The sequence below is a fragment of the Phalaenopsis equestris genome, unplaced genomic scaffold (assembly GCF_001263595.1).
Source record: "Phalaenopsis equestris unplaced genomic scaffold, ASM126359v1 Scaffold000223, whole genome shotgun sequence".
NCBI classification, from domain to species: Eukaryota; Viridiplantae; Streptophyta; class Magnoliopsida; order Asparagales; family Orchidaceae; genus Phalaenopsis; species Phalaenopsis equestris.
Window position 1 is genome coordinate 2,081,289 of NW_018164665.1, and position 12,462 is coordinate 2,093,750.

The window sequence follows — 12,462 nt, forward strand, 5'->3', positions numbered from 1 at the left end:
TATATATATATATGTAAATTAAAACGTCCTTCCGAAGCGGGCGACGGGATTTCGATTCCGGCGACCGACAACTTCTTACGGGCGATCTCCACAAAACAAATTTTTAGCTGCCGACACTTCAAACATTGTGAGTTTGCTTCTATGCATTCATATATTTATGATATGATTATGTATTCTACATTTAGGAGCAACTTCTAAATTGAAAAGTGTTAGAAGGAGATATTAAAATAAAGAAGTGGTTGTAAAACATGCAGCGTATATATATTGTTAGCATGATTGTTTTTTGGGATAATTGCATACAAAGCCCTCGAAACATTGTTATTTACAAAATTTGCATCCAAATGATTATATCATTGAGAATTTGATAATTTGATAAAAATGAAAAATATTTTGGTTGGGATTTTATCATGAATTTTGATATTTGAGTGAGAATTTGAAAAATTGATCAGAGAGGGTGCTTTATTTTTAAATATCAATGTTTTGGGTGCTATGTATGTAATTGTCCATTGTTATTTTTTGTATGTACTGTTGTTTATCTATGATCCATCTCTTTATTTACCAGCAAATTTTTAAATTTCATTATTTTGTGTTCAGGTGATATCGTGTTCACTGACAGCCATAGCAACTCTGATTGATGTACTACTGAAAAAAGAAATAGAAACCAGCTCTGAAAATATTACCACTGAACAGAAGCTTGCTTCCAGAGCTCGGATAACCGTTACATCTGCCGCGGAAAAGTTATTCTCCGTGCATAATTTTTTTCTAGATTTTTTCAAGCATAAAAACCCTGCTGTTCGTTCAGCAACATATTCCGTTCTAACAATCTATATTAAAAAAATTCCTCATGCTTATAATGAAGTAAACATGAAATCTTTATCAGCTGCTATACTGGGCGCTTTCCAAGAGAAAGATATTTCATGTCATTCTTCCATGTGGGATATGATTTTGCTTTTCTCCAGAAGATTTCCAGATGTTTGGCTTTCCAAAAGTACACGTAACACCGCCTTAAATGAACTTTGGAAGTTTCTAAGGAATGGATGTTACGGATCAAAAAAAGTTTCGTACCCAGCTTTGGTGATTTTATTAGAATCCGTCCCTCCTAAGGCTGTTAACGGCGAGCAATTTCTTCTCCTATTTTTCCAAAGCTTCTGGGCTGGAAGAAATCCATCACACTCGGCTGCTGATAATTCTTCTTTCTTCAAGGCATTTCAAGAATGCTTTTTATGGGTCTTAGATAATGTCTCAAGGTGTGAATTTGTGAAAACATGAAGGGAAATTTACATATTTAAGACACAGTTCTTATGTATTTACTTATCTCACACCTCAACTTTCATATTTACATACATAGCACATTGGTGCTTAAATACTATGCTTGAAAATGTGTCTTTGACTTTTAAAAAGTGATAATAGTGCTATTTTTTATGTGAAATTGAAGATTTGAGTGCCATGTATGTAAATAAATGTTTAGCTTTGAGATATGGAATTCTACGCTATATATGTAGATGCCCCACGCATGAAAAGTTGACTTCTAAGAAAAGTCAACTATCTGCTCCGCCGACAGATATTTTTTATTTTTGCTCTGTTGATATCCATGGCTTTATGCAGGTTTTCCAAAAGTGAAGCTGACAGAAGTCCTCTCTCCATAAAACTTGTCAATACTATTCTTGTAATGCGTTTATGGTATGATTATCTTCCAGTCAATTCAAAAATTGATGGGGAAAGTTCCCTGAAAATGACTACTGGGGTTGAAGATGATCCATTATCAAATGAAAAGTTAGCTGAAGCGCAAAACTATTCTTCGAGTTATATTCAAGAATTAGGCAGATGTATTATCAATATATTGACACATATTTCGTTCAAAGAACCAAGTTTGCTCCATGATTTTTATGCAACATTTTTTAAGGATTGTTTGGCTGTTTTACAACAAAGAATCTTTTCCAAAATAATTCAGGAATATATGGAAAGGATTATTGACTTCATTTTTCTTCTTGGACAACTCCCATTGCAGAAGGGTCAAACGTGGCCCTGGGAATTTCTGATCGGACCGCTGATCGCAAGCTCTTTCACAACAATTAAAACTCTTGTAAGTTTTGCCCATTGACAAAGCTTGAGCAAAGTATCAAAATTATCCCTTGACTTTTAAATGGGCCATTTTAATCTCAGAGTTTATCAAATTGTTATATTAGTCAACAAATTCCTTTAATGAGGCCTAAAATAGTTATCACCGGGTACTATTTAAACCCATATTGAAAGAGTCTAGAGATTACATTGATATTTTAATAAACTCTGAGCTAAATTTGCTAGCTATAAATAGTCAGAGGACCATTTTGACAATTTTCTCGAGAAAGTTTTATTGTTTCCTTGTTACCTATCTACATGAAAATTAAACTATTTTTCTTCGAATTTCTGGTGATTATGGCTGTTGAAATGCTAACTAATATGCTTTCGTCATCGTCATTCGTCATTGGGTTGACTTTATGAATTTTCTTTTTGTTGATGTTGGGCGTAGCTAAGGTGTTAAACTCATTATTCTAATGATTTTGAACTAACTTGTATCTTTCTAATTGGTGTATTTTGTATTGTTTTTTTACATGTCTAAACCGTCCAAATCTATTTTCAATTTTCTTGTATTCATTATGTCAGTCAAATTTTACTTCTAATATATTATACTTTAATTTAACTTTCCTTATTTCTTTGACCTGGTCATATTCACTTTCTCATTTCCTATGCTATCAACTTAGTTATGTTGACCTTCGAGCATGCTCCACAAGTTGATTCAATTAAAGACAACATTGACGATGAATGACAAATGTGACATTATGTAAAAGTAGTTTGACACCCTCCGACTAGTAAACAAAATTAGGGAGCACCAATGCATTGGAGGCATCAAAGTTATCTGGAAAAGACTCAAATCATTAAAATTATGCCACTAGGAATAAACAAAAAATTTGCAGTTGTAATAGCAAGCGTCGTGGACTCACCCTGGCACCAATCAACAATTGTCATTTTCTATTTTCCCTCCTGCCAACTTGACTTACACACGTCCTGCATTATTAACCCTAGTTTCTGAGCAATCTCATTCATGTTTTTCCTTCCCTCAACAAGACTCGTCTCCTCACCAAAGCTTGCTGTCTCTCTTCTCTATACAGCTCCAGTATTCTTTGTAGCTACCAACTATCCCATGCAAAACCTTCGATGTCTAACCAAGCTTTGCCTTCAGCCTGGAGAACTATGTAATCTTATCGCCACTTTTAATCCACATTGTTGTCTCCTATAAAAGCTGTCAAGCTCAACCAATCTTGCTAAACTCCAACAAAAATGTTCCCATTGAATTGTGACTTTGCCAACTTTCGAGTTTTCACTTTTTTACCTATATTAAGCTTATATTTATATATATATAATATATATATATATATATATATATATATATATATATATATATAATCGTGGAACTTCAAAAAAGAAAATTTTAAAAAGGTTGTGTGTATATTTGATTGTTGTCCCACGTCAAAGTTTGTCCCCTTGCTGTCAATATGGTCTCGCCTCAGCATTGTCTGTAACAACATTAACTACAACAGCCTCATCTGCTACAGCATTTCGACATCGACTGCAACGATAGTCAACAGTCTCATGTGAGGGTATAAGGTCATGATCTTTGTGTAAGCACCCAATTGTTTATACACATTTATTTAAGCGTGATAAGTTTAAATATACCCAGCCACGCTGTTGCACGATATCAACTGTGCACCCTTTTTAAATGTGGTGGATGGGTCTAATGTTCTCCCCAAAAGTCTGCTATGTGGCAAAGACGGTAGAATGCTGCTGAAATGAATATTGAACAAACTAAAAAGTGGCATAATGCGACTAAAATGAAATGAAACAAAAGTGAGAGTGAAAAGCTCACTAAAATTGCAAAATCACAAAATGGAGACCAAAATAACACTTCCAATTTCGTGCATGTTGCATTAAAAGAATTAAATGGAACAAGATTTGAACATGAACAAAACTTACATGGAATTTGGCAGCTTGCTTGCTTGCTAGCATGGATAGAACCTCCCCACCACACCTCCAAAATCCTCCTATGCATTCCCAATCAAAATGGAACTCAAATAGGTGTGGAAACAAACTAGAGGGGCTTTCTTTTTTATAGCCAAAAACAAACATTCTATGAAGTTCATTCAAGTAATATACATATGTGAGAGCAAAACACACTTATTTGTAAAGGATGTAATGAAGATGATAATTCACAACATTTGCAATCATATTCACAACCAAAAACATGCAAGTGTGCAGAATGCCAAATATTAAAAGCTCAAAATGAGACACTATATATTTTAACGACAAAATTTTTTGGTGTAAATTATAGAGTTTTGATAATGTTAATTCTTCTATGTACATCATCAGTAAAACTTCAACTCAAAAATACTCCACGGATAATCCTACCAGTGTTTTGGGTAGCGCACCTGCCCTTGAGAAACATATCAACCATCCAATACATGTTCTTTCAAATATATTGATAAATGCATTTTGAAAGTGCATTAACTCCAGAAAGCAAGCTTTCTGATATTCTCAGCTAAACTTCAAAAATTTAAAATCTAACAAATTCACATGTGTCTTTCAAGAAACTCATAATTTTAAGCTTTTATCTTGAGAAACTTGCAATTGCCTAGATGAACATGTTGAATTCCCTAAGAGCACATCAACTACTAAAAGTATTCTGGTATATTTTGATAGATGCTATGGCTTCTTGATACAAAATGAAAATGGTTCTAAGAGTTCTTATACCTCATTAAGATGATTTACATTTGATTTATCCTATCTTGATAAACATGCACTATTATTTTAAATAACTTGTACAGCATCCTTCAAAATCAAATGTATCTGCATGTGATTTGATAAATGTATTAAATTCAAAGTCAAAGAATGTTATATTGATTAAATGTAAGTTGAATCCAAATTTGTTCTGCCTTGAGAAGCTTGCAATAATTTGAATTTTACCAGTTTTTTTTAAAATTTAAACTCATCGACCTTGACACATGCTCCAAGTCAGCAGTCTTATCTTAATGATGCAGTTGTAATTCCCACTTTTTTTGAAGTCCGATCATCTATGTCCCCAAAAATGTAGTTTATAAGGCTTTTGTCCATTGATGGATTATCACAACAACAATTAAAATATTTTTTTTTTAATATTTATCTTCTACCAAATTAAGCAAGTTGACAACTAACATTTGGTCGTAAATCTTGTAAAAGATATTTCATTTTTTGTTTGCATACGGTTTGGAATGCCTCGAACAAAAAGAAAAAGTTGTGTTTTTTTTTTTGACAGAGAAAGAAACTCTAGATATCGACAAGCTCATAAATCACATTCACAAGTTCAACTCTTAGATTGGCTTGATCCTCAAATGGGGGTAGAGTTGATAAGGTTTGTCAGACTATAAATTTTTGAATGAACTCAAATCATTTTCAAACTAAGAACTCAATCCTTTACATGCAAATAGGCTGAGTTGATGCAGTTCAAAGTAATTAAACTCAAACATCCTACTTTGATAATGGCCTTATTTGATATGTAAATTCATTAGACTTATGTGGTATGTATGTAAATTTCCCTACTTAAAATCTGTTATGTTGCCTAAATGATCTTCAGACATGTTGCATGCTTTAATATGCATGAACTTCTCTACATTTATAAACTAGTCTTGTCTCTTTTCGAGCCCATGCCTAAGGCTTATTAAAAATGATGTATCTATATCACCATTAGATGACTGCATGGAAGTCTACCAAGCGACTTTATTAACCATATATGATTCGCTTTTCATCTAAATCATGAAATTTCATTGTTAAATTTAACTGTTGAAAATGACCTTAACTGAAGGTCCTAATAACATGGTGCGCGCGCGTGTGTATATATATATATATATATAATTTTAATTTTTATTCAAGCCAATGATTATTTAAGTCATTCTGACTTCACAATTCATTCTTAGTTCAATAGAAAACAAAAGAATTGAATTAGAGTTGATCCATAATTTTTTAAATTATTTTTATAAATAAGAGTTTCAGGTAATGAATATTTATGGAAAACATTATCTTTAATTGTAAAAATATACTGTATTTATTAAAAAAAAATGCAGATTGTAATTATTTTTTATTTGAGTGAGATTTTGTCCACTGCATGTGTTGTTGCATGAAGCTAGTTCTTGAAAAGTCAAAATTTTTTAATGAAAAAAATTCCAGATTGTCTTAATTTGAGAACAAATTTGAGCCAATGTTCTGCACTCACATGTACTGAGCTTAATTAATTTAAGATGTATTATATCTTTTTTTTTTCTTTTGTTTTTGTTTATTTGTAGTTGAAAATTACACTCTATAAAAGTTTTGTTGCAAAATGTGCAGCATACTTGTGACGCTGGAGCTTACCACCCATTGTAATATAGTAGACCGCAGACGCGGTACTCTAGCTACTATAGTAACAGCGGTCCCCTTTTCCTATTTAATTTCTTTCATTTCCTTTTATGATGCTTTCCCATTATGATTCATTTCCTTCTCCTCTTCTTCATATTCCTCTCCTTGCCTATTATATCTCTTTCCTATCCTACTATTTACCTATTTTATCTACTAATCCCCTCTTTATATAGGTGTTGTTTTCTGAGATTTGAGTTGATTTCAGCTCCTGCCTCTGAAGCGTTCTTCCTCTCCGGTGGTTGTATCCGATGGTGAGAATGTGCTTCAGCTGTAACTCGTCTGAGGTGGTTACCGTCTCCAAGAGTCCGGGTGTTGCTTCAGCTGTAGCTCGATCCTATGAGACATATATTTTTCTACAACCCCCTCTCCCACGCAGTCCAACAATTGTTAGCTCGTTTCCCTTCTTCCGGCTCACCTTCAGCAGGTCGCCGACCCTTCTCCACACCTTCCCACAGACTGCCAGCTTTTTGTTCCTCTCTGGCTGACCTCCAGCATCCCGCCAGTCAACCCCTATGCCTTCCAGCAGTCTTCTACTTGTTGTTCCCCCTTCCCTACTATCAAACCTGTTGTCCCTTCCCCTGTTTCCCAACCACCGACCCTAGTTCCCTCTCCCTACTGCCGCCAACATACCCACCTGCTACCGTCACTCTTATTGGAGTCTGTGTTGTGTCTTTATGCTTGTGTTATTCTTTGTTGTTGTGATTTCACGTCGCAAGAGTCTCGTTTGTACCCTTTTGAATTCAGTAATAATAATTGTATTTTTTTCGTAGTGAATTGAGTCTTTTTCTCTTGGATGAACTGGATGAAAAAATTCAATTTATTTAAGTTATGGTAGCCCTGGATTTAATTTCCCATACTACTTTTATGTTTTTGTATAATTTTTTTTTTTATTTGCACTTTATTTTTTATTTTAAAACTTGAATTCATTCCTGTGACTATATGTTATTTGTGTGAGCCACAGGATTCTATCGATGCTGTTGAGCTTTTGTCCGTATTGATCAGAACGTTTGGGCCGGTGACAGTGTTATCACATATTCATGTATGTAACACAGAGCGCTGCAACCATAGCTCAACCATTAAAGGTGATGATAATGATTTCAGAGGAGAGAAATTCTTACAAACATTCAGGGATGATTTTGTCCCTTGGTGTCTACAGAATCACACTAGCTCTAGTTCTGCAAAACTCGACCTTCTTCTTTCTTTAATTCTAGATGAATATCTATCCGATCAATGGTCTGCAATCATTGAACATTTTGCTAAACTCTGCAAACTCTGTGTATCCGATTCTGATACTCTACATCACCATGATAAACTTCAATCATTTTCAGTGCTTTTCGAGAAACTGAGGGCGAAAGTCCGTTTAATGATAACTGAGAATGTGCGAACGGCTGGAGTTTTACCCGAGCATTGGCATCACGAGTTGTTGGATTCATCTGCAATTTCTATTGTTTATGAAGCAACTCTCTTTTCTTCATCTCACGCTCAACTTTTACGGTAATACATTGTTTGCTTTTTATAGATTTTTTTTCTTGGCTAGTTTTATTTGTAATGACAGCATAGTAATAAGCTTTATGATTCTCTTCACTGCATAAAAATTTTTTGGAAGATTTACATGCATACCACTCATTTGTTATGTATGTACATATCTAACACCTAAAGATCGATTTTGACGTATATGCCACCTTACCTATGAATGAAAAAATATATTTCACTCTTTTAAAGTTATAATAGTGGTATTTACATGTCTGACACATAAACATCAATTTTTATATATACGCCACCTTATGAATGAAAACATGTATTTCACTCTTTAAAAGTTAAAATAATGGTATTTTTGGTGTGATATGAATTATTTTGATGGTATGAATGTTAAAAAGCAAAGTTTAGATGTTAGATATGTAAATACATATGAATTGGGTGGCATGTATGTAAATGTCCATCATTTTGTGGTTAGTTTTGTGAGATTTATTTTGGTAGTTGAAAATTGTAGATTCTCTTAAAATTATTCAGTTTGTTGACTTCCTTTTCAGAGCTGACACAATGGACTATAACAACTTAATATTATTTGCATTAGTAGCCGTAAAACTGATCATAAATGTAATAATTGAAGATCAAAAGGTTGCCTTTAATCACGAAGTGGAAAGTAATATGCATTTCATTTCACTAAATCTTGCATCTAACCACTAATATATATTTTATACAAAAACTATAGAAGAACAACTCAGGCACGCGAATAGCAGTCTATATATGTCATAGTCAATTAATTAAGATATCAAACAAGCTAATGGACATAAAAAGAAGTTATATTTACGATGAGTGAACCAATTGAATACTCTATTTCTAATTGTAAAGTAGGATATATGATATATGTAACCTGAAATTACTTTGTGAAGATTCAGTTTTTTTTTTTACGGAGACACATTTTACTTAATTTTAAATGTCCCAAGTCTCTAGATTATCCCGAAGTGTTTCAAAAAATTGCGTTGACCTGCAATGACTTTCGGATGCCCGCAAACTTTTGTGAAGACCGATTACACATTTTATTTTATCAATTTATTTTATGAATTTTGTTGGAATTCAGAATAATGCGGAATAAAACGGAACTAAACAGGACATTTTTTTCATTGATATGATAACCCTTTACATGAATCCTCAATAAGAATGATAGTAAAAATAAAATAATATGAAATGAAAGATATATCACCTAAAATCTTCAATAATCAATTCATATTAATTATTTGAATATAAAGAAAATAACATAAAATAGGAAAGCCTAAAATAGGAAAGGAAATAACTCATAATCCATGAAAATAAATATAAAATATGAAAAAAATAACTCATAATCTCAGGAAATAATTTATTCCTTATGAGGAATATTCCTTATGAGGAATAAATTATTTTCTAATATAATTCTAACACTCTCCCTCGAGTTAAAACATGGTTGAAAACCATGTTCAAATTGGATTTAAAACATCAAACAATGACAAGGGAGATCTCGTGAAATAGAACTTGAAGTCTTCATCCCGTACTGTGGTTGTCTTTGATTGCAGTTTCTGCAATATCTCTAGGTAAGCGAAAGACTCCTACAGGTAATGCTGAATGGGAGTTTGCAAAGAAGTAGACAACTGCGGTTGTTTTTAACTGTAGTTCCTGCAGTGTCTATTGGTAAGTGGAAGACTTCTACTTGTATTGTTACAGGGGAGTTTGCAGGGAAGTAGACAACTATAGTTGTCTTTGACTACAGTTTCTGCAGTATCTGTAGATAGGTGGAAGGCTCCTATAGGTGATGTTGTTGGGTAGTTTGCAGGAAAGTAGACAACCTGCAAGAAAAACTAACTTCTAGTTGACTGTGATTATCTTTGACTGCAGTTCTTACAGTGTATGCAATCTGTAGGTAGGCATACATGTAATGTGACAGGGGAGTTTGCAGGGAAATAGACAACCTGTAGGAAAAAATGACTTATTGTTGACTGCGATTGTCTTTCATTGAATTTCCCGCAGTGTTTGTAGATAGGCGATGACTTGTACAGGTAATGCTGCATGGGAGTTTGCATGAAAGTAAGCAACCTGTAGAAAAAGCTTCAGAATATGACCTGCAAAAAAATGAAAAAGCTCTGAAGGTAGGCTTGCTTCATGAAAAAATTTCAGATGATGGCCTGATACAGAAGAAAAGCTCTGAAGGAGGACCTGCTGCAGAAAAAACTCAGGAGGAGGACCTTTTACGGGAAAATGCTTTGAGGAAAGCTTGTTGCTGGAAAAGCTCCGGAGAAGAGTCTGCTATAGGTTCCGGAGGAAAGCCTGCTGCAGGAAAAAGTTCTGGAGGAGGCCTGATGTAGTAAAAAGTTCCAGAGGAGGGCATGATGCAGGAAGATTCCGGCACTGTAGAGATGTTCTTGCTACGATCCTTTTGAAGTTCGGAAACAGGTAGGTAACTGCAAGCATAAAGATACATCTCCACTGTTGTCCTTACTGCAGAAATTCTGGTAACTACAGACGAGCATACAATTACACCCTGCAGGGAGAGAATTTTGAGTCCAAAGAGCTGGAAAAGTAACCTTGGGATATTTCCTTGGAGGTTATTATTACTGAGACTAACATTATTCAATAAAGAAGTTTCTGAAAACCTAGGAAGTTGGCCGGAGAGCTGGTTCTGCCAAAGCAGCAATGTCTGCAACTGAGGCAGATTAAATAGAGTTTCAGGATTGGTCCTTCCTGAAATTTGATTTTGTGGGAGTAATATATCGAGTAAGGATGAAGATGGCTGAAATGCAAGGGACCATTGAGATTATTGGAGGAGAGGTCCAAATTCATTAGCCTGAGTCAGTTCCAAATTGAACATGGTATTTTTCTAGAAAATGACAGTTTGAAAGAACTAATATTTTCAAGGAATTGAGATTTCCAAAAATTTAATTAAGAATGCACCAAAATTTCCAGAGCTTTGTCCATCTGTCCTCTATGAAATCTTCAAGCCCTTAGAAACCTAATTGCAAAGCAGATAAAGAAGTAAAATTGACATAGAAATCTGGCACAGTGGAGATCAAACTGTTCCCTTCAAGATCAAGCATGTTCAAAGATCGAAGCTTTGATAATGAAGATCCAATGCTACCGGTAAGCAAACATTCCTCCAAGCTTAGCTCTTAAAGTTTGGGAGTTGATATAGCCAAAGCTCCACACCTTTCCTCCCCTTTCGTAGAGATGTTCACTCCACCGAGATAGAACCCCCTAAGCCTCCCAAGCCCTTGGAGAAGAGTTTCGAGATTTGGGTTTTTGAGCTCCAACAATAAAAACAAACTGACATAAGCATAGAAAGACAAATCCAAAGAAACCAAATTAATGAGATGAGAGAGATGCTGATGGGGACTTGCCCTTTGAATCCTGAATTGGAATGATTTAGATGCGTTAGATTCCCGAGCTCTTTTCCATCCAAAACTTGGAATCGTACTGATATATTATTGCAACAGTGAGAACTCCGACGTCTAGAGGACTGCAAGGAGAGAATTCCGACGACTAGTTCCTTGAGGAAGGAGTTCCAGCAACAAGGGCCTGTAGAGAGAGAAAGTTTCCAGCAGAAAAAATTGAAATAAAAGAGGTGGTGGAAGGGTCTGCAGCATGACAGAGGTTGTCTGCTACAGGGAATATGAAGTTTTCCGGCGGTAGAAGACTATAGGGTTTTTTAAAAGGCTCTGATATCATGTTGAAATTCAGAATAATGAGGAACTAAGCAAGGGAGAGTGTTTCATTAATATGAAGTGGGATATTAATAACTTGTTACATGAATCCTAAAATAGGAAAAATAATAAAAAGGAAATAATTTTTCATCTAATATCCCCAATAATCAATTCATATTAATTATTTGGAGATAAAGAAAATAATATAAAATAGGAAAACTAAAATAGGAAAGGAAATAACTCCTAATCCAAGGAAATACATATAAAATAGGAAAGAAAATAACTCCTAATCTCAGGAAATAATTTATTCCTCATAACTTCTCACAGGAATAAATTATTTTCTAATACGACTTCTAACAAATTTAAAAACATGTTCATTGTGTTATATTTTTGGTACATTATTTTTTATGTTTTGAATGATATTTAAAAAAAAAAATTGACGCATAACTATATTTCAATGCTTAAATTGGGAGGTACCTAAATTTCATTTTCTGAAGGATTACTTGATCTCAATTGCGTGCTTTTTCATAATATATTTTAATATTGTATGGTATAGTTTGTCCTTTACATATGGAAGACATACATTGTTTTCTTAAACTATCCCATAAGTTTTCACGTGAATTATCTTGATGATATACTTGCTACCTGCAATCACCTAACTTAAGAAACCATCAACCCATCGTTCTTTAGTGTAATTTGTGATCATCATCATATCACGGGCTCATGGGGCTAATAACATAGTTTATATACCCTGAATTAATTAATGTTGATAATTCTCAACTTGAATCTTTCATGGTGGTTGATGAGATTTTAAATGCCTTAATACTTTCTA

At 34.1% G+C, this 12,462-nt stretch overlaps 1 protein-coding gene across 1 annotated transcript in view; it reads left to right on the forward strand.

Moving 5' to 3' along the window:
- Nucleotides 1–12,462, forward strand: part of LOC110023214 (E3 ubiquitin-protein ligase listerin) — a 92,520-nt gene that overhangs the window by 63,550 nt on the left and 16,508 nt on the right. The window contains exons 8-10 of the mRNA XM_020722520.1: nucleotides 595–1,247; nucleotides 1,606–2,083; nucleotides 7,424–7,956. Coding sequence (XP_020578179.1) covers nucleotides 595–1,247; nucleotides 1,606–2,083; nucleotides 7,424–7,956 — 1,664 coding nt within the window. The remainder of the gene's footprint in view (nucleotides 1–594; nucleotides 1,248–1,605; nucleotides 2,084–7,423; nucleotides 7,957–12,462) is intronic.